Source organism: Lagopus muta, chromosome 1, assembly GCF_023343835.1.
Source record: "Lagopus muta isolate bLagMut1 chromosome 1, bLagMut1 primary, whole genome shotgun sequence".
Lineage (NCBI taxonomy): Eukaryota > Metazoa > Chordata > Aves > Galliformes > Phasianidae > Lagopus > Lagopus muta.
Genome location: NC_064433.1, coordinates 71,165,925 through 71,187,100, shown reverse-complemented (window position 1 = coordinate 71,187,100; position 21,176 = coordinate 71,165,925). Strand labels below are relative to the sequence as shown.

General features: G+C 42.6%; 1 protein-coding gene across 4 annotated transcripts in view; it reads left to right on the top strand.

The window, feature by feature from the left end:
* The window catches only part of DUSP16 (dual specificity phosphatase 16), a 70,744-nt gene extending 51,003 nt beyond the window's left edge, over window positions 1–19,741 (top strand). For all 4 annotated transcript variants that reach the window (XM_048952883.1, XM_048952897.1, XM_048952907.1 and 1 more), the window contains 4 exons: window positions 5,053–5,216; window positions 11,461–11,620; window positions 12,297–12,420; window positions 15,613–19,741. In XM_048952883.1, the coding sequence (XP_048808840.1) occupies window positions 5,053–5,216; window positions 11,461–11,620; window positions 12,297–12,420; window positions 15,613–16,786 (1,622 nt within the window). In that variant the 3' untranslated portion in view covers window positions 16,787–19,741. The remainder of the gene's footprint in view (window positions 1–5,052; window positions 5,217–11,460; window positions 11,621–12,296; window positions 12,421–15,612) is intronic.
* Window positions 19,742–21,176: the final 1,435 nt, after the last annotated feature.

The following is a 21,176-nucleotide window of genomic DNA, read 5'->3' as shown; positions in this document are numbered from 1 at the left end:
AAAAAAGCAGCCAACAACTTTCCCAGGAGTTAAATAAAGAGGAAATGAAATCAAAGATTGATTTTTTTCTTTTCCCTTGCTTTATTTCTTTCCTTTCTTCACAGGATTCAACCCAAGCCCTTCTAGGAGTTGCTGGGCTCTGCCACCGTATCTTCCTTAAAATTTATCTAGAAGACACATAGTGGCTAAAAAATTCAAGGATTGCTTCCTGCAGCAGAGGGAAATTATTATGCTATACATAGAAGAATTTGCAAGTTTTGGAAACTTTTTGTCATGTGATTAATACATTAAACAAGCAGTGTCCGTGCTCCTGAACAGAAAGGTTGTAAAATAAGGAGGAGGCCTACTAACAAGAATTTAAAATGTCGGAGCCAAACTTTTACAGTGTCCTTAGCATATTTGCTTCAGTTTATGGTGATGGTTTGTGGTAGGCAGTGCCTTGGGCTGGTATCCTCCAGTGCACCCAGCCCATGCCGAAGTCCAACCTTATCTCACGTTGGCTGATCCATTTCCCAACTGGGAGTTTCTCCTTCCCACCTTACACTGGATTGTGAAACTTCTCTGTAAGCCCATTTAAGTCATTAACCTGGCAGAAACTACTTCAGCAAGAAATAAACACACAACATTAAAAATGATAGGGTGGAGAAAGGATATACATGTATACTTTTTAAGAGGCTAGTGTTTGTAACATCAGATCACAGAAGTACTGTTTGTGGATTACAGCCAGGAATGGAAGATGGTACAGCTGTTGCATTCCCTTACTGGCCTTTGAAACTTCAGATTGCTGTACTTGGACCTGTGCTTTTGAGCTTTCTTTTATCTAACTAGGTCCTGGACCTGTCATTTTCTTTGCTCTGTAGAGTGTGGGGCTCTCTCTTTTCTGGCATGAAAAAACAGCTCACAGTTCAGCTCCTAAAATGCAGCGTTGGTCATCCTTGGGACTTCAGAATCACAGAATCACCAAGGTTGGAAAAGACCTACAAGGTCATCCATTCCAACTGTCTACCTATCACCAATAGTTGCCACTAAACCATGTCCTTCAACACAACGTCTTAATAACTTTGCAGAACACCTCCCCTGAGGTGCAGCTTTATGGTATGCTGGTGGCTGCCTGTGGACAGAGGTGTTTGCTCCACACATGAGGTTCATCTAAGGAACATATTGAGCAAGAAGAAAAAAATAATTTCTGTACTTATTTTGTCCCTATTCCTTCTTAAATCTGTTACTGCCTTGGCAACAGTTGGTCTCTCTAATTAAAAAAAAAACTCCCTCTGCTGTAAATGCTGGTCTCTCCCAAGTCTTTTCAGTTCTGTGAAACTTCCTGTTTGCTTTTTAAAATAAGTAAATACTTCTATTACTGTTTTTAGCAGGATTTCCAGTCTCCCTTCATGTGACCCAGGTAGATCCTGCGTATTCCAAAATGCCTGCTGCTTTACCAAAGCTGTTCACGGTGGTTGACTTGAATAGGTTTTAAATGACTTAAAACGTGCAGTAGTTAAATCAGAATTTGTAAAATGATCGTAGGTTCAATAATTATACAGTAAATGTACTGTTTTCTCTTTTCTTCTTCCTAACAGATTGTACAGTAAAAAGGAATCTATATGATTATGACATGCAGATAGATTTTAAAAAGATAAAAAGAAAACTTTGTATAGTTAATTACAGCTATTTTGTCTTAGGATGATCCCAAAGATGAGCATTGTCCTAGTTGTCTAAAACTGCTTATCTAACAGTGTAGACAAGTGATTTTTTTCAGTCAGGAGACTGGAATTGCTGCTCAAAAAGCTTTTGTTCTGAAAACTGCTTGCTGGTTTCTTTGTTTAACAGATAAAATGGGCTGTTACACACATGCCTATTACATTGTTTTTTTCCTACATTTACTAAAGACAGAATTTAAAATCCAAAGAATAGAAAAAAAATCAGGCAATGGTAATGCAAGCCTTGACAGAACAGTGCATTATCTTATTGCTGAATCATTTTAATTCATGTCTTTAAACTGTAATAATACAGAACATAGCATTTGCTGGATTTAGCACATTAATACTTCACTTCTTTGATGATAAAAGTGTGTCTTGTTCTACGCTTAATTACTCTTCCTTCACTTAGAATTCCACTTGACTCTATGCTTTTAATCAGAGAAAGTAGCTAGGAACTTTGACTTGCATTTGTGCCTCATCCTTACCAATTGGCTATTACATGGTGAAAACTGACAAAAAAAGCCTGTAACTGCTGAGCTGAACAGCTGCCTGCAGTTCTTTAGATTAAATTATGTATAGGAATGAACTGAGCTTTACGTTCAGCTGGTTTGTAAAAAGCCAGCCACATTTTTGAGAGAAAATGTTTAGTCAAAGCCTAGGTTGGTTGCTGGAAGTCTCATTCTAGTTTTGTTCTTCAGCTGTGAGTAGGGCTGGTTGAAGCCCAGTTGGTAACACAGATGAATAATACAGTTTTTTGCCATGGAAAGGAAACAGGGGCCTGGCAAAACTAGAAAAAGAAGCAGAACTTGAGCTGTGTGTTATACATTTATATATATTTCAGCTGTGTGTTATATATTTGTGTCTGCAGTAGGCTCAGCCTTGCTTTTTAGAATCATAGAACCATAGAACATGCCGAGCTGGAAGGGACCAACAAGGATCACTGACTCCAACTCCTGGCTCCACACATGAGCACCCAAAATTCAAACCCTATGCCTGAGAGCACTGTCCAAATGCTTCTTGAACTCCCTCAGCTTGGGGCAGTGACCACTGCCCTAGGGAGCCTGTTCCACGGCCTGACCACCTTCTGGAGAAGAACCTTTTCCTAATCCCAAACCAGGCCCTCCCCTGACGCAGCCATTCCATTAGGACCTGTCATTGTCATAGAATCTTTTGAGTTGGAAGAGACCTTTCAGGATGATCTAGTCCAACTCCCCTGCAATGAACAGGAACTTCTACAGCTGCATCAGGTGCTTGGAGCCTTGTCCAGCCTGACCTTTACTGTCTCCAAGGATGGGGCTTCCACCGCTTCTCTGGGAAACCTGTTCCAGTGCCTCCACACCTTTATTCTAAGACACTTCTTCTTTATATCCAGTCTAAATCTCCCTTCTTTCAGTTTGAAAGTGTATTCCCTTGTCCTATTACCACAGACCCTGCTAAAGAGTCTGTCCCCTTCTTTCTTGTAGCCCCTCCTTTAGATACTAAAAGGCCACTATCGGGTCTCCCTGGAGCCTTCTCTTCTCCAGGCTGAACAGCCCCAGCTCTTTCAGCCTGTCCTCACAGGAGAGGTGTTCCATCCTTGGATCATTTTTATGGCCCTCCTCTGGATGTGCTTTAACAAGTCCATGTCTCTCCTGTACTAAGGACTCCAAATCTGGATGCAGTACTCCAGGTGAGGTCTCACTAGCAGAGTAGAGGAGTAGGATCCCCTCCATCAACCTGCAGACTACACTTCTTTTGATGTAGCCTGGGATATGGTTGGTTTTCTGAGCTGCAAGGGCTGGCTCATGTCCAGCTTTCATTCCACCAGAACCCCAAGTCCTTTTCAGCAGGGCTGTGCTCCATCCCTACATCCCCCAGCTTGTACTGATAGCAGGAGTTGCTGTGATCAAGGTACGAGACCTTGTGCTTGGCTTTGTTGAACCTCATGAGGTTCTCCAGGATTCACTCCTTGAGCAGTTTAAGTCTCTGAATGCCATCTTGTTCCTTGGGTATGTCAACTGCACCACACAGCTTAGAATCATCTGCAAACTTGCTGAGGGTACACTCAATCCCACTGTTGTTGTCATTGATGAAGATGTTAAAGAGCACTGGTCCCAGTACTGACCTCTGAGGGATAACACTTGTCACTCATCTCCACTTGGACACTGAGCCATTGACACCACTCCCTAGGTAAAATTTTGAAACCAGTTCCTCATCCATTGAACAATCCACCTATTCAGTTTGGAGAGAATGATTTTACTGGGATTGTGTTGAAAGCCTTACTAAAGTGGCTTATCCCTTGTCCACTGACACAGTTATGTCATCATAGAAAGCAACAAGGTTGGTCAGGCAGGACCTGCCCTTGTTGAAGCCATGCTGGTTATCTCATTACATCTCTCTCTCTTTTGTACGCCTTAGCATAGCTACCAGGAGGATTACAGAGAAGAGATCTTCATGAGGAAGCTGCAGGCTGCTGTGAGGTCTCCCCTTAGTCTCCTCTTTTCTAAGTTGAACATGTTTCGCACCAATGGTGCCATTCTGCCACCTGAAAGCCATTGTCATCACAGGATTTAAATGTGTTATCAGTCATTCCACTGTAGTTTTCCTGAGTGGTGAGAAATGATAATGAAAACGTTGTGGAGTTGTTGTATGGATAGGGCCTAATACCGTAACTAGTGCAAATGAAGAACCATCTAGCAGTCAGAGGAATGCAGAGACTTTTGTTTTGCCAGGGAAGTCCATCTTCCCCTGTAATCTCCTCCTGTTCAACTCCCACTCATGAGACGGAGAAGCCTTGGCTTGGTTTGGTTTTTAAGCATGAAGTTCCTTGCAGTGTGTTGGATATATTAATTTTTAATCAGCATAGAAAATAATTGTGCAGAATTCTAAAAGCAAATGTTAATTCTACATGTTGGTGCTTTTACCAATAGAGTAAACACAATTTCTCCTATGTGTAGTCTAATTATAGACATAATAAAAGAGGAAAAGTTCTTCAGAAAACAGTTTGCTGGGGCAGAAAGGCGAAAGTGTGTGTGCTTCTTGTGTTGTGGGTGTTGTGGGGTTTTGTTTTCTTTTAAAACTCTCAGTTCTACAAACCTTTTCAAGAGGGAAGAAGCATCAAAAAGTCTGATAATGAAGAGAGAAATAAATAAACATTTTAACCAGTGTTGGAATACAAAGCCAAGCCTTGCATTCTAATGAATGGTTGTGCACACTCATGGTACCTATGGACGAGGTTTGCATACAGCTGTACAAGTTCCTCTGTGAAGGCTGCTGGCCCTTTGTGCCTCTCAATGTCATACAATAACTACTGCTTTTTGAGAATTGGTATGGGCACTGATGCATGTAAATAATATACATACTATGCCTCTCACAGGTGGATTTGCTGAATTCTCCAGCTGTTTCCCTGGTCTCTGTGAAGGAAAATCCACGCTTGTCCCTACTTGCATTTCTCAACCCTGTCTACCAGTCTCTAACATTGGCCCAACCAGGATTCTGCCTCATCTCTATCTGGGGTGTCAGCGGGATGTCCTCAACAAGGTGAGCATTCTGCATGCTATGCTGATGAGTATATAATCTCTTTGTCTATCCGTGCTTCTGTCATACTGTATCATTGCAGTGTAGAACATCTGAAGTAGATCTAAGTGATAGGAGTAAAGAACTTGCTAGGTAAAGAACTGGCTGGATTGTGGGCCCAAAGAGAGTTGGTGAATAGAGGTAAATCCAGCCGGTGACTGGTCACGAGTGGTGTTACCCAGGGGTCAGTGTTGGGACCTGTCCTGTTTAATATCTTTATTGATTACCTGAGTGAGGACATTGGGTGCACACTCAGTAAGTTTGCAGATGACACCAAGTTGGGGGGAAGTATCAATCTTCCTGGGGGTAGGAAGGCCCTACAGAGGGATCTGGGCAGGCTGAATACTGGGCTGAGGCCACTGAGATGAAGTTCAACAAGACCAAGTGCTGGGTCCTGTACTTTGGCCACAACAACCCCAGGCAACTCTGCAGGCTTGGGCAGAGCGGCTGGAAGACTGTGTAAAGGAAATGGACCTGGAGTTATTGATCGATGCTCAACTGAACATGAGCCAGCAGTGTGTCCAGGTGGCCAAGAAGGCCAATGGCATCATGGGTTGTATCAGAAATAGTGTTGCCAGAAGGAGCACAGAAGTGATCATCTCTGTACTCAGCACCGGTGAGGCTTCACCTTGAGTACTGTGTTCAGTTTTGGGGCCCTCACTACAAGAAAGACATTGAGGCCCTGGAGTGTGTTCAGAGAAGGGCGATGAAGCTGGTGAGGGGTCTGCATCACAAGTGTTATGAGGGGCTGCTGAGGGCCTCTTCTCTCAAACAACTAGAGATAGAACTAGAGAGAATTGCCTCAAGTTGTTCCAGGGGAGATTCTGGTTGGACATTGGGAAATAATTCTCTGAAAGAGTGGACAGCTACTGGAGTGGGCTGCCCAGAGAGGTGGTAGAGTCACCAACCCTGGAGGTGTTCAAGAAACATTTAGATGTTGTACTGAGGGACTTTGTTTAGAAGGAAATATTGATGACAGGTGGATGGCTGGACTGGATAATCTTGTAGGTCTTTTCTAACCTTGGTGATTCTGTGATTCTGTAGCCTTCCACGGCTTGCACACAGCAATCTTGATGAGAACAAATATTATACTGTCCATCTAATTGATTTCCTCTCTCTCCTTCCTCATGGAGAAGTTGATGTCATACCTTCCTCAGTAACCTGCCAACCAACAGCAAGCTATTAAATCTGCCATTACAGTAGGCCAGGTAGTTTATTGTGTATAGCACCAACTAGTTTGTTTTGGCATATGTTGGATATTTATACAACTGTATTAGTAGCTATGATGTCACAAAATAAAGATTGTCTGTTTTTCAGTATTTTCTTTAAGTGTTTACATATGTGCCTTTTATCCATGTATAAAGCTAAAGATTGAAACTACCATAATAGTCCTAAAAATTGATCATTTTCTTAAGATCCAATTGATGAAAGGATATAAAACTACTAGAATCTGCTCAAAGAAGGACTAAAAAAATGCTGTAGAGTCTGGAGGGGAAGACATGAGGAACACCTGAAGTCCCTTGATTTATTCAGGCCAGAGAAAAAGAGACTGAGGGAAGACCTCATCACAGCCTACAACTTCCTCATGAGGGGACCAGAGGGGCAGACGCTGATGTCTTTCTGGTGATCAGCGATAGAACCGGAGGGAAAGGGATAAAGTTGTAACAAGGGAAGTTCAGGTTGGATATCAGAAAAAAGTTCTTCACTGAGAAGGTTGTCAGGCACTGGAATAGGTTCCCAAGGACAGTGACCATAGGCACAAGCTTCAGGAGTTCAAGAAATGTTTGGACAGTGCTCTCAGACACATGGTCTGATTTTTGGTTGGTCCTGTGCGGAGCTAGGAATTGGACTCAGTGATCCTTGTAAGTCCCTTCCAACTTGGGATATTCCATCAGTCAATTATATACTTTATCATATTCTCATGGGTTTCTTCTACTTTTCAGTCCATCCCAGTCTTGCTTTTAAAAGGCTATTTTGGGATATTCCACAATTTATAATGGGGTTTTTGACTAACAGGGAATCATTTAGAAGATATGTGTGCTTTTAAGGAACATACAAAAAAAAAAAAAAAAAAAAAGAATACAAAGGACCATCAGCAGTCTTTGTATATATCTCATCCTTTAAGATCTTCAGCAACTTTGGTGCCAGACAGCAAGTCAGCAGTTCAGACCTGATTCACTTAAGATGGATGTCAAAATGACTTATTTTTCTTACTATTTTTCTTACTTCAAAAATGGTTTGTCATCCTCAGATAAAAGACAACAGGTAAACCAAGTAAATTAAAAAATAAATAAATTCTGCTTTAAGTGGTAGCAAATCAGACACTTTGATGTTGTTTGTTTCAATACATGAGTGGTAAGTGCTATCGTAGGTCTGGGAGAGAGAAGGACCCTTATTTTCCAGTGTGGCCAGGGACATGCCACAGCATCTGGGGGAATGACTGGAACTCTCGTGCTGTGGCTCTTGAGTGAATAATCCCCAGAGATGAAAGAGGATGTTCCCTTTACTTGCAGTAAACTGATTCCTGTAAGTAGATGTTATGCATCAGCATGGTACATGGGCCTCCTCAGGAAAGCAATCCAAGTGGTAGTGGTGGTCAGGAATTTCGTTATAGAACTAGAGTAGTCAAAAACCACAACTGCCACTGGTAAGCCCTGAGTGTAGCAGAGCACTCTACAAGAGAGTAGACACTTGGTGGTGTCTCCCATGCCCATCAGTTTACAGTCTTGATATTATATCAACATTTGTCCATCACAGCTGCAGTTGTATATACTTTAGAATTAATGTAAGACCCATGGGAGTTGGACAGATTTGTACTTCTTCATCTCGTAAATTTCTTATCTGTTTTTAGGACAAATATACATTTTATGATTTCATATTTGCTTGTACAATTTTCATACATGATAAAAGTAACAGGCAATTCTTTATTCTGAGCATGTTACTTGTTCACTGCACTGAAATGGACCTTAGTAACTCAAATGGAGTCTTGGTACCTCATCTCATGCAGTCAGTTTTGGTGACTGTGAGTGGAAAGACTTAAGTGGCTCCTGGCTTAAATGTTGGTACAGCTGTGGGAACAAATGAACCTACCTCTCAGAATGCATTTGGTATTGTCCCATCTATTGGTAACTCCACATTTCCTATTTTAATTAGTTTCTTGAGATCCAACTCAAAAACAGTGATAGCTTGAGATCACGACTGTAGAAATGCCAAGGGCAGAAAGATGCTCCATGTGGCTTGTAATTTCTGCTGCTCTTCCTTCCACACTTCGCTTTGTGAGTAGCCTGGATGCTACACAAGGCTTTTAGGAAGAGCAAGCAGGATGCTTCTCAATACACAGAATGCTCAGAACTACCAATACATGATATAAAAGCTGGGAAGTGAAGCACATTCAAAAGGAGAGAGTGAAAAAGAAAAACCAGTCATCAGTAGCAGAGGTCTGTCTCCATTATGACAGTCAAGAAGATGGTAAGTGGTTAAGTTCATGTGCTCAAGTTTCATGACCTAACTGCTTACGTCAGTTCCTGGGGACAGTAAGAAGTCAGCATTGTGTGAAGATGATAATAGTGACTTGAATTCAAGTTCAGATTTTTAAAAATACTTTTCTAGAAAATTCAAGCAAGATTCCCAGCACTGTAAAATATGGTTGTTCGCACTGACTGTACTTTTGCCTTCAGATGCTACCTGTGAGGTCCCATTATCTCACTACTGACCAGACATACTGATTTCCCTAAAACCTAAATGTCTAAAATACTTGCAAAAACCCTCTATTTGCAATTCAGTTGAGCACAGTAATTGAAAGATGTGAATTTTCAGCATGGTTTGTCAAGATGAGGTAAACTTTTCAGATCTTTTAGAGGATAATCTCTGAGTGCATGAGGGGGGGAAATTTGTCTTGAACAGATTGTCCTGTAACGTGACCTTTTAGAACACTGATGCTGTTTGCCACTACTACCTCTACTGATAATGATTTATGTATGAAAAACAAGCAAATGCAAATGTTTGGGTTGTGTCCTTGAGGACAGTTAATGATGGCTTCAGAAAATAATTAGGAGATTACTTATGTTTTTGCTTAAGAAATTTATTTTTAAATGCTTAATTCTGAAAATGTCTGTACCATTCTCTGCAGTGACAAAGCACTAAGAACCTCATGGAGTTTCTGAACCAGCTTTCCAATGTGTTGTTTAACAATCTGGTGATCAATGGTGTTGCTTTATCTAAATACATGTATTTGCAAAAAGTGTACTTGTTTCACCATTATCAGTTCTCTTTTACTGTAGTTGATAAAGAAGCCCATTTCACTTTCTGGGTCTCAGTCTTTGATATATTGTTGACTATTGATATCAGATGGCATTGCAAGAGGCTGCTTTGCTCATCTTTGTTGATGTTCAGATTTGAGAAAATAAGACAAACTCAAGTTTTCTGCTTACATCACAAATTTTGTACCAGCATTTGAGCTGTAAGGTTCTGCTTTGCTCCTTACATAACCATCATGTTATTGTTTTTTTTTCTTCCAGACCTGGATTTTATTTCCTGGAACAAACTAACAGTGTAGGGTGTCATTAATTCTAAGATTAAACAAATCATAAAATGTAAATAAGCTGACAAATGAGCATTTATCTTCTTTTCACAAAGCTGTTAGTACTAGGATTTCTGGATTTTCCTTCCATCATAATGCACTTCTTCCTCTTGGGTGCCTTACAGTGAAGACACTGTTATGGTTATTGTATTACAGTGTGCTGCATAAGGATTTATTGATACTTTAGAACAGAAGGAGCGTAACTTCTTTCTTCAGGCTTGGTCTCAAAGATGAGTACTAACACATTTCTGGGTGTCTTTTTGGCTCAGTACTTTCAGACTTAGTGTCTGCAGCCTTTTAATTCCTATTTGAGTAATCAAATTCCAAATTCATCAGCTTTCCAGCGCTTCTCACTGCAAATTTAATTTATGCTTGCCTATATATATGTGTGCCTGTGTTCAGCCCTTCTACATACACACCACAACGTACACACAGTGTACCTGTGTAGTAAACATTACAGTTTATTTAACCTGACTTGAACAAGATAGATACTTCAGACATACTGCCGTGTCCCTGTTTCTCCTCTTGCTATTGCTCCTTGTTTGGCATAATTGTACTTTTTAATATAACTGCTGTAAAAGCTAAAGAATTACAATCAGAATTCTGGGTTTTTTGTTTTTTGGTGTTTTTTTTTTCCTTCTTTTTTGTGTTTGGTTTAAATCAAAATCTGGCAAAAGATTTCGCCTTACAAGTATCTGTACAGCTACTGTCACTGCTTACCACATCATACCTGTAACAGAATAGTGGTTTGATAATGAATACATTAAATTGCTTACTTTTCTGTGGCAAGGTCCTTACTTTAAGGAGATTGGGTGGACGTTCTGTGGAGTGACCTAGCAGTTGTTTCTAGTACTCAGGTACCAAAGTGCCTGCTGCATCAAAGGCTGCTTTGTGACACAATTCTAAATACAAAGAACATAGCAAGATGCAACATTTGTTTGTTTATTTTGCAACCATGATAATCATTTTACTTAAAAGGCCCAGCTGATTGCATGCTTTGAGTCCTTTCTTGTTCCTGTGACAATTCTGGAGGACTAAAGACTGAAAACTGAAATAGGGGCAATCTCAGACCATAAAACTGCAGTTAGTGCTGCACAGAAGCAGCCTACGTCAAGGTCTTGGTTTCGAACGAATTTCACACCTTGCCTTTGAAATAAAGAAGTCCTGGGTACTTGAAGAGGTGACTGCAGGAAGCATCAGTTTCATTTCACATTTCTTATTATCTGTGATGGGAAAATCTCATCTGGGATAAGTGATCCTCAGCACATGTATTCAGGTCAGCAAACTGCACATGGGAAATGTTTATGTTGTCATTGTGCAGGGTGAGAATTTAAACCAAAGTAGCAAAAAACCCAAACTGATTCTCTTGGAAGTGATGCTTCCTAGGAACAGATGGTATTCTGCCATTATTTCTGTTGTTAATTTTGTTCTTCTAAAATTTGCAGTTCATAGGCTACTTGAACATTCCGGACGTCTCATTAAAAGCTGTCTGAATAGTCAAAGGCTTAACAGTGATCTTTTTCAAAAAACAGTGCCCCTTCTTCTTATGTACATTTGAGCTCATGATTTCTTCGTAGTGCTCCAAAGGCATTTTTTGACTGATCTGCTTTTAATCTTTCTCTTTCATAGGAGATGATCCAGCAGAATGATATTGGATATGTACTAAATGCCAGTAATACTTGTCCAAAGCCCGATTTCATTCCAGAATCCCATTTTTTGAGAGTGCCTGTGAATGACAGCTTTTGTGAGAAGATTTTGCCTTGGTTGGATAAATCAGTTGATTTTATAGGTGAGAAGAAACTTTATATTGGCTCTCTAAAACACTTTCTGGATTACTCTGTGTGTCTGCCTCCAATTTTGGCTGGAGAAGACCTGAATTCTTTCTGGGTGGTATGAAAATACCCTAAGGATCTGCATATACGATCACCATCACTTCATAAGCACAGAACCAAAGTAACCAAAGAAGGGAGATTCTGCCACTGCGTGTTCCAGCACTTACAGAACAAAGACACTTTTTAAGAGCACAGCTTTGCTTTCTGGCAACCTGCTAGATGTGTGATATATGCCTGCAGAGAGTGAATTAGAAAATTAGACATACAGATCCTGTCTTTGAGCAGTAAGCTAACAGATAAACTGGCCAAGTCGTTTCTAATCTTACATACAAGCAAAAAGCAAGTGTTTGTGATGGAACAGTCAGCTTTCCCAGAAATCTAGATGGGGGTTGTTTATGTGCATGTTAAAGTAAATGCAGCATGCTGTAACTGCAGTGCATTTCCTCTGTGTAGTCATGTGTTTTTTCTATACTGAATGCAGCGATTGAGAAAAGAAATAATTGTTGTTCAAAGCTTCCATGAAATCTGTAATTGGCAGCCATTTTTGGAAGTTCTGAACAATTTCAAGATAACATTGCTTTCCTTGCAAAGTTTTCATCATAATATAATGCTGCTGATTTCTTTGGTATGCAGAAAAAGCAAAAGCATCAAATGGCCGTGTGTTAGTGCACTGCTTAGCTGGAATATCTCGTTCTGCCACAATCGCTATTGCATACATCATGAAGAGAATGGATATGTCCTTAGATGAAGCTTACAGGTAAGGAGAAAGTTTCCCTTCATGTTAATTCTTGTGTCTGGCAGCCTGTTTTTGAAGCGGTAAAAGGTTGTATGACCAAGTGCAGAAGCAGGCGTGTTACTTTATGATGTAGCTCATTGGCCTGTAGGCATTCTTGCTTTAAATGTAGGCTTCCACCATAAACAAATGAGTGGTTGTGTGCAGACATTGTGCACCAAATGTTCATTCAAAGTGCTGATGTTGGCCTTTGCTCTGAGTAGGCAAATAAATGAAATTTAAACCGCATTTGTACCTATATGTACACAGATATATCATACAGAACACTGTCTTGCAAGCTGAAGAGAGAATGAAATGGAGAAAGAATGAGAACTGAGGATATTTATAATCCCGTTTCTGACAAATGCTAGGCTGGATTTATTTACTTCAGTTTGGCACTTGCTAATGCTCTCAAAGAAGTGCCTGCAAGTAAAACGCATATGAATTAAGGAAGCAACTTTGTTGCTGTTAATTTCCAACAAAAACTCTTGGACAAAGTGTTTTCAGGTATAAGCACTATGTGGGATTAGGGAATTCTTGAGGGAACCCCCTCACACACTTTTTCCACCTTCAAATCACAGTATTTCTGTACTTGTATTGTGAACACTACATTCCACATGACTTGACTTGACTGCAGTTTACCACAGCTTCTCTGTTTCAGCTGACAAACTTCTTTTTGTTCCTGCATAGCACAGGAAACGCTGCCTTCCTCCTTGACAGACCTTGCAGGCTAATTGGCAGAGCTGACGCACCTCCATTACGTGCGTCACACAGAAGCAGTTTGAATAATTGTGCTGGAGCAGCTTGAGAGGAGCACCTTCCAAATCACTGTTGTGTTTGCTAGCACTATCTCTAAAAACAGAGGTGGGAACAGAAAGATGAACAGTTTTCATGGGACACGTTCTTTTAAGTTGCTTATGGCATGTAAGAAATGCCATCTCTTCCATGTAAGAGGTGCCAGAGCTGCAGATGTCCCCCATAGCATTTAACAATCTGCAGAAAGATTTCTGCCACTGCTTACTGACTGTTTGGTTAGTTGGGTATGATGAAGTAGGTTTGGCTTGTTAAGAAGCAGAGGTGAAACTTCAGAGGGACACAGCGAGAGACAGTAGATGCACTGCTGGATGCAGACGGTTACTGTGCAAGGCATGAGCTTGATTCCCTGAGCAGCTGGTCTGATCCCAGACTGCAGGTCTGGAGGTGAGAGCTGTACAGTACTGAACGCCTCTTAAAGGCACACCTCAGTGAGCTTTCACTGAGCAAGAAGTGCTTCTTTGTTCTTTCCATGACACATCCTTGACCTTTTTTTTTTTCTTTGCACTGTAAATGCTGAACAACTACTGTGAAACTTTGACTTTATTTTAATGTATTTCCTTTGATATGATTTAGTGAGAAAGGTCTGCAGCACATTTCACTTACTGGTTTGGAATCTTTAGCTAGCAAAGCTTAAAAGGAAAGTACTTTTTCTGGTTTAATGAAAGGTATTAGATAAAATGTTTGTCTGGAACTTCTAAAAAAATACAAGGTGACGCTAAATGTTACTTGAAATGAAAGATCTGAGGAAATACACTATTTTCATCTTTTGTTTGATTTGTAGAGTGGACTATGCAAGGGAAACAAACATCACCATTTAAATATTTTGCATATTTTTCAATAAGAAAAGGCGTGCATTTTGAAATGACAAGTTTTGCAAAGCCTTGTAACTTGGCAGAAGGGATCAAGGAGACTTTCTTGATGCCTTTTTCAAGTTAAAAAAAGCTAGTTTTAAAGTTAAAACTGTCTTATATTTTGGAGTGGGAGGAGAGAAAAGTTGAGGGAATGGGGTTGCTCTTCATAGTGGAAATTTCCACCATCACTTTGTGCAATCTGCTCTTGCAGGTCATAACATCAGCTTGACTATTCGCTCCTATTCAGATGATTAGCAAAAAATAACAGTGCCTGCTGTGTTCAAAAAACTTGGTGTCCTTGAAGTTGTTGCAACGTCAAAAAAAACCACAAAACCCTTCTTTTTTGTATTGTCGTGTGCTTGCATTTACGCCCCCGTGTATGTATACGCATGAGTACACCTTAGAATTCTTCTCATGCCATTTTTTAAAAACCACACACTCACTTTTTGCATGTGTCACCAGAGAGATTTGCTGCCTTTAATAATATTTGATTTCTTCGTTATGTGTGTGATTGCAGTAGGTTTAGCTATTCAAGCTCTCTTCTCCTGTTAATTCCCTTGTCATCTGCTACCTTCACCGCTCAGGAATGGGAAGGGAAAAAAAGAAAAGAGGGATTTGGACAGCCTCCTCTTTTACAGTCAGTAAAAATACAAACTTTTTTAGCTGCACTACAAATCAGGCAAAGTCTCCTGCCATATTTAATTCTGAATTACACAATGTGACTTCAATACTGAAGTTTTTCATTCATGTGCAGTCCTGATTCAGGAACATGTTCTGAAGTTATGTCTTGCAGGTTGTTCATATTCAAAGTGCATGACTGCATAAGTATGAGAGTTAGGCTGTTTCCTTCAGGACTGGAGAATACTTATTACGTGGATTCGGTGACGCTGTTACTCTTTTACTGTCGAACACAGGCTGAATGATTTTTTAATTCTGCATTTGCTCATTTTTCTTTTTGATGATCACATCAGTGGTCAATATCAGAGTATGGCAGAAGTGACTGGCATTTGCTGTGCAAGGTCAGCATTCATGAGAGCAATCTCTTGACAAAGGTAAAACAGGACAGGAAGCGCTGATGGCATGGAAGAGAGAGGAGAAAGAAGTATGGGATTCCAGCCACTCAGACAGTGGGGACAAGTGCTCTGCTTTCTGCTTCGGCGCTGTTCTCAACACTGGAGGAGCTCTTAGATTCAGCCAGAGACCAAAAATAGCAATGACACAGTAAAATAAACAATTTCTTCAAACCTTGCTGTAGACACCATAAAGAGGTAAACTGAAAGCTTTCGTTCCTCCATCTTTAGCTGCCTTTAGGTAATAAAGAGTTGAGAGAACCCATCATTACATTGCATAAAAGCTGTCTCTTTTCCATTCTTAAGTTATCCATGCTTGTCAGAACCTCAGGCGAAGCATCCTGACGAGTATTAGGCTGCTAACCTTAGGATGAGTGCTCTAACTGTTATTTCAAGTCTGAGCAGCAAGTTCTTAAAATAATTTGTTCTTCTCTTTCCAGATTTGTGAAAGAAAAAAGGCCGACCATTTCTCCCAACTTCAACTTTCTGGGCCAGCTTTTGGACTTTGAGAAAAAAATCAAGAACCAGAGCGGTCAGCCTGGACACATCAGCAAGCTGAAACTTCTGCACTTGGAGAAAAGCGGCGAGCACGTGCTGGTGCCAGAGGGGGGGCAGAGCAGCCTCGCCACGAGTCAGCTCTGCATCACTGCTACCTCAGAGATCGTAGAACCGAAGCCCGCAGACCCCGGCAACATGCCATGCACTCACTTGCCCTCGCTGGAGGACAGCCCACTGGTACAGGGCATAAATGGGCTGCACGTCTCCCTAGATAAGGTAGAAGACAGTAACCGGCTGAAGCGCTCCTTTTCACTGGATATCAAATCTGTGTCCTACTCTGCCACTAGCAGCTGTGTGACTGCATCAGTGCAGGGCTTCACCTCCTCCGAAGACACCCTGGAGTACTATAAACATGCAACAGCTTTAGAGGGAAGCAGCAAGCTGTGTCAGTTCTCCCCTGTGCAGGAGGTCTCAGAGCAGACCCCAGAAGCCAGCCCTGATAAAGAGGAAGCAAACCCTCCAAAGAAGCCCCAGAATGCCTGGCAGCTGGATAACCAGAGCAAGCGGCACATGGGGAGATCCAGCAGCAGTGCAGTCACTCAGCGGGCGCTCCTGTACCCGCTGCACCGGAGCGGGAGCATGGAAGACAACTACCGAACGAACTTCTTGTTTGGGCTCTCCACCAGCCAGCAGCACTTGGCGAAATCTGCGGCTGGGCTGGGCCTCAAAGGCTGGCACTCAGACATCTTGGCTCCTCAGACATCAGCCCCATCCCTTACCAACAGCTGGTACTTTGCAGCCGAGTCCTCACATTTCTACTCTGCCTCTGCCATCTATGGGAACAGTGCTGCCTACTCTGCCTACAGCTGCAGCCAGCTGCCCACGGGCTGCGAGCAAGCCTGTGCTGTGCGCAGGAGGACGAAGCAGGGCAACCGCGGAGACTCCAGGAGGAGCTGGCACGAGGAGAGTTCTTTTGAAAAGCAGTTTAAACGCAGAAGCTGCCAGATGGAGTTTGGGGAAAGCATCATATCGGACAACAGATCCAGAGAAGAACTGGGGAAGGTGGGCAGTCAGTCGAGCTTTTCGGGCAGCATGGAAATCATTGAAGTGTCCTGAGGAGTGGTGGACTAGTGTGACTGTAGTGGAGGCGCTCCCCCTCCAGATCCCTGCAGGTCTGAAAAGGACAAACCCTGTGCAGAAGGGGGAGGGAGGAGACATGGAGCTTTGGTGGGAGCACAGTGACTAGATTGATAGAGCAAGGCAACAAGAGAACATCCGCACGAGGAGACTGAGCCTACCATTGGGGTCTTCTCCTCCCATCCTGGAGAAGGGCAGAACATTTCAAAGATTTTCCCCTGACACAGGAAGCAATTACGTGCAATGGATTGCACATCCTTTCAATGTTTTCAGAAAGGAAACTCTCTTGGTACCAGACCATTTCTCTGCTTCCACTGAAACACGCTCCTACCCATCAAAGCTAGTTTTATTCTCCCCTCCTCAAGCCCCAAGTCCTCACCAGTGCACCTTAGCTCTGACGCTGAGCCAACCTCTGGAAGGAGACCTGAGGAGAAAGGAGGCTGGGAGTGATTCCAAAGGAACTAGGGACTGGTTGCAGCAAGGCTGGTCTGAAAAGACAATTCAGACAAATGTAAATACTGGTGTAACTATTGTTCTAATGGATAGGCTTTAGGTGATTTTCTAGAGAGCTGCTTCAGAGAAGAAACCAGTACCTCAAAAATATAACAAACTAGGGCTTTATGGCTGCCGGATGCCGGTAGTCAGTTGGTAAGCAATGTGAACAATAACAACTAGCCACGTTGGATTTTTTTTAAAGCTGTCTACGCACAAGTGTTTCAGTTGGCCTAGCAGTAATTCTTAAGACAAGTGATCTGTATTTGTGGCCATTTCCCCCATTCTTTTGAAACATAAAATAAGCAGTGTTTGTATTTCTGCTATTAAGCTGGCTTCTGGGAGAGGGACAGTTTGGCTTCTAAGCTGTAATGGAGCAGTTACCACTTAAGATGACAGAGAAGTGGCTAGTACAATGCCACAAAGCCCTCTTCTGGACAATTAACAATTCAACAGATGGCTCTAGAAAAAAGGGGTTGTAAGCTCCGGTGGGCTGGGGTTTTGTTCTGAACTGAGGGCTACCTTACAGGCCTGTTTTTCATACCCTGCTCCAGTCTACGTGTGGGATGAGAGTGATTCGTGGTTTTGTTTTTTTTCCCCCCCACCATCTTCACCCAGACTGAGGACTCTGAGGCAGATGCCCGTTTCAGGTTTGCTGACTTCATTTGAGAAAGAGATCTGTTCATGTGTCCAGGGAATACAGAAAGGGGAACTCCAAAGTCCCATCTCATTATGCAGTGGGAAAGAAACAAGAGTTTGAGAAGACAGCTTTAATGGAAAGCCTGCTCACCTCCTGCACTTGCAGATCCAAAGGAACTTCAGTTTTGGCTGCTGTCCTCTGTCCCAGCTTAGGGTCCTGGTTTCCCAGTGTGCTGATGCAGAATTTGGCTGCAATTGACTCTAGTTGCTCTGCCACGGGCCAGCGTTCTGTTTTCTGATCTCCACCAACCAAGAATGTGCCAGGGTGAGGAGGTGTTTTTTCCCCACTGCCAGCGAGGTGTTTCATGGGAGATGAGGCACGGCCTCCTTGTGTTGTTTTTGACAGAGAACCAGCTGCTTCCCCTGCAGCGTGCCATTCTTGTGGTATGTCAGCTGCTGCTGTGCATGCACAGCGCTGTGCCGAGCTGGCAGTGGGCAAGGAGTGGGAGCAGATGCGCAGTGCAGAGCTCCGTCTTCCCCCTGGTGCTGGGATGGAAGCTGCACATGTGTTAGCTTGGGCTTCCCCGAGGCCCCACAGAACGCAGATGTGGGGGGAAATATATTGTTTTGTCCAATTTCAGTGCAGGCGGCTGAAAACTGTAAATCACATGTAACAAAAACCTACCCCTGGCCAACAGCTTTAAAAAAAAATTGTCTGCGGCAAACTGAAGCCCTAATTCAAGTCAGCAGCTTGGGTGTTGTTTTTTTTTTACTGTAAGTTTAGCTAGTTTGTGACTCAAATCTCAGGTTTTACTATATTGAAAAGCAGAGAAAATCTCATCTTTGTTTTGTGGCTAGGATGTGACAGTTTCCTACAGCGGACTGTATAAAATAGCACTGAAAGCTACAGCATTGATTAACTTGATCCTAAATTGTGCAAAAGACACACAGAGAGGCAGCAAGAGGATGGGCTGAACCTAGAGGCTGTGTTGGTGAGGTGTGTGAAGTGCCGGAAGAAGGGCAGCGCAGGCAAGGGCAGCCAACGCTGTGCTGTGAAGTAGGTCAGGCTGGAGCTGCTTGTTAAGCATACTGCCACTTGGCTGTGTTTACATAACGAGTGAAAGCAATTACATTATGACTGTTTCCAGCATATATACACACTGAGCGTGTATATATACACAACCATTTAGTTGTGCTCCTCTCAGGCAGATTTCAGTAAAGATCCATGGCTTTCTTTGATTTAAATCACTTAATGGGGTAAGCGCAAATAAATCCCTGCAGGCAGGAACAGAATTTTCCTGGGTTTTGTGTTCTCATGTGAGTGTCCCCACGCTCACATGAGTGTGTAGAGAGTCCTAGTCTCTCTACACATGCACATAGGTATGCTTCAGTTGTTGTGGGTGACTCCTTCTGAGGGACTGAAATTGGGATATCTGGCTCCTAGGGATTTCCAGTGTGCTGCAGTCACTGCAGGCATCAAAGCTGTAGGCTCAGAGTGTTGGGGGACAGGTTCCTGTAGGAGGAAGCCGTAAATCAATATCCTGTGCAGGGTGCTGCCCTATTTCACTTCTCCAGTAGTGTACTGTACCTGAATGATGCTGGAAATGGTTTTTAGAGGGGCAGAACGCAAAATGGAGGGTGTAAGGGGGGAATGTGTATATGTTCAATATGAATATAATGATCTTTGGTGTATGGAAGGTGTTTAAATGGTTCAGAGAGATGTGAGTTTCTCATATTGTGTCATGAGCATTACCTGTATGTTATGATGAAATAAAATCATAAATGGTACCTGTTTATACAGAACAGGAAGGAGCCTGTGTGTGTCTGGCTGCGGAGCACCCGCTGCCTGCCTACAGGAGTGCTAACAGCAGCCAGGGCTGGCACGGTGCATCCCTGCTGTGTGCATCCTCTGCAGCTGTGCCTGTTCATGGACAGCACAGACCAGGGGACACTGTGGCTGCTCCTTACAAACCGATGATCTCACAGTTCCAGCCTCTCACCTGTTCCTGCTTACCCCTTCTGCTCCCTTGAAGAGCGGTAATGGCACTTTCCTTTCTCTTGCCACTTTTCATGCTGGAGAACTGAACTGCATGGTCTCACACAACAGCAGTCGTCATTACACTGTTCACAAAACAGCAGCACTGGCTTTTCTAGAAGCAAGAATTTCGGCTTGTTCATTTTACCTGGGACACACCGCATTTTTTCTTGTCTCCCATACTTCTTACTCGAACAGCGTAATTACACTCATACTTGCGATGGAATCTGCCTGTCCTGAAACATTCAGAACAGCTTTCAAATACTGAGGGAGGTTATGCCCCTCACTGCTCCTTCAGAGAACAGCTTATACAAAAGTAGCGTATATTAGAATAAAGTCCTGCAGCAGAGTGTGGGTGCCAAGGCTTTATCCTTAAAATGGCATCAGCTTGCTGTCCAACAAAACAGCCCTCCCCTCTCACCCCTGCCAGCAGACAGCTCTTCACAGAGACAGTCTTAAGACTAACTCCAAGAACTCAAGAGGCAACAGAAATCCGCTGTTCAACAAGATTTAATTTTTGTTTCACTGACTGCTGAAGGCGTCCTGAGGTCACTGTGTTCTTGATTTAATCATCACAGTTAAATTCCTGGAGTGGACTGAAAACAAGATTTGGCCAGCCTTACTTTTGATGGGGTAGTGGAGGTTATGAAAAAGAGCATAAATGCTGTTCTTGCTGACTGCAAGCTCATCTGCTAGCTGCTCCTTACACTTGGACTCACAGCACAAGCTTTAAATCATTCCTAACAAAAAGTGGTGGTACGCTGAGAGCCCAGAACAGCAGGCCTGGCCATTCTCGAGTTCTAAAAAGGCCATTATTGGCCCGTCTGAGATCTGAAATTTCTGAGATTCAGGAAAACTTATCTAAATACGTACTTTAGTAAGACAGCCATACCTAGTTAGAACATCGGATCAATTAAAAAGCAGCTCTATGCATTTGCATCTCCCAGGTGCAGGAGAAAAGACCATCACCTCAACGCTTTCTCAACAGCAGGACGATTCTGCTGCCAGAATTCTGCTGCCAGTTCTCCGCTAAATCTGCTTTTCTGAATTTCTTTCTGAATGGCTTTCCCTGCAGGAAGCAGCCACTGATACACCAGGGATGTTCTTATGACATTGACCCACAGCTCCTGTCCTGGGGGAAGAGTGTGCAGACCTATGTCAGGGCCAGGGGCAGTATCTCACTGACTCCCTGACTCAGCACAG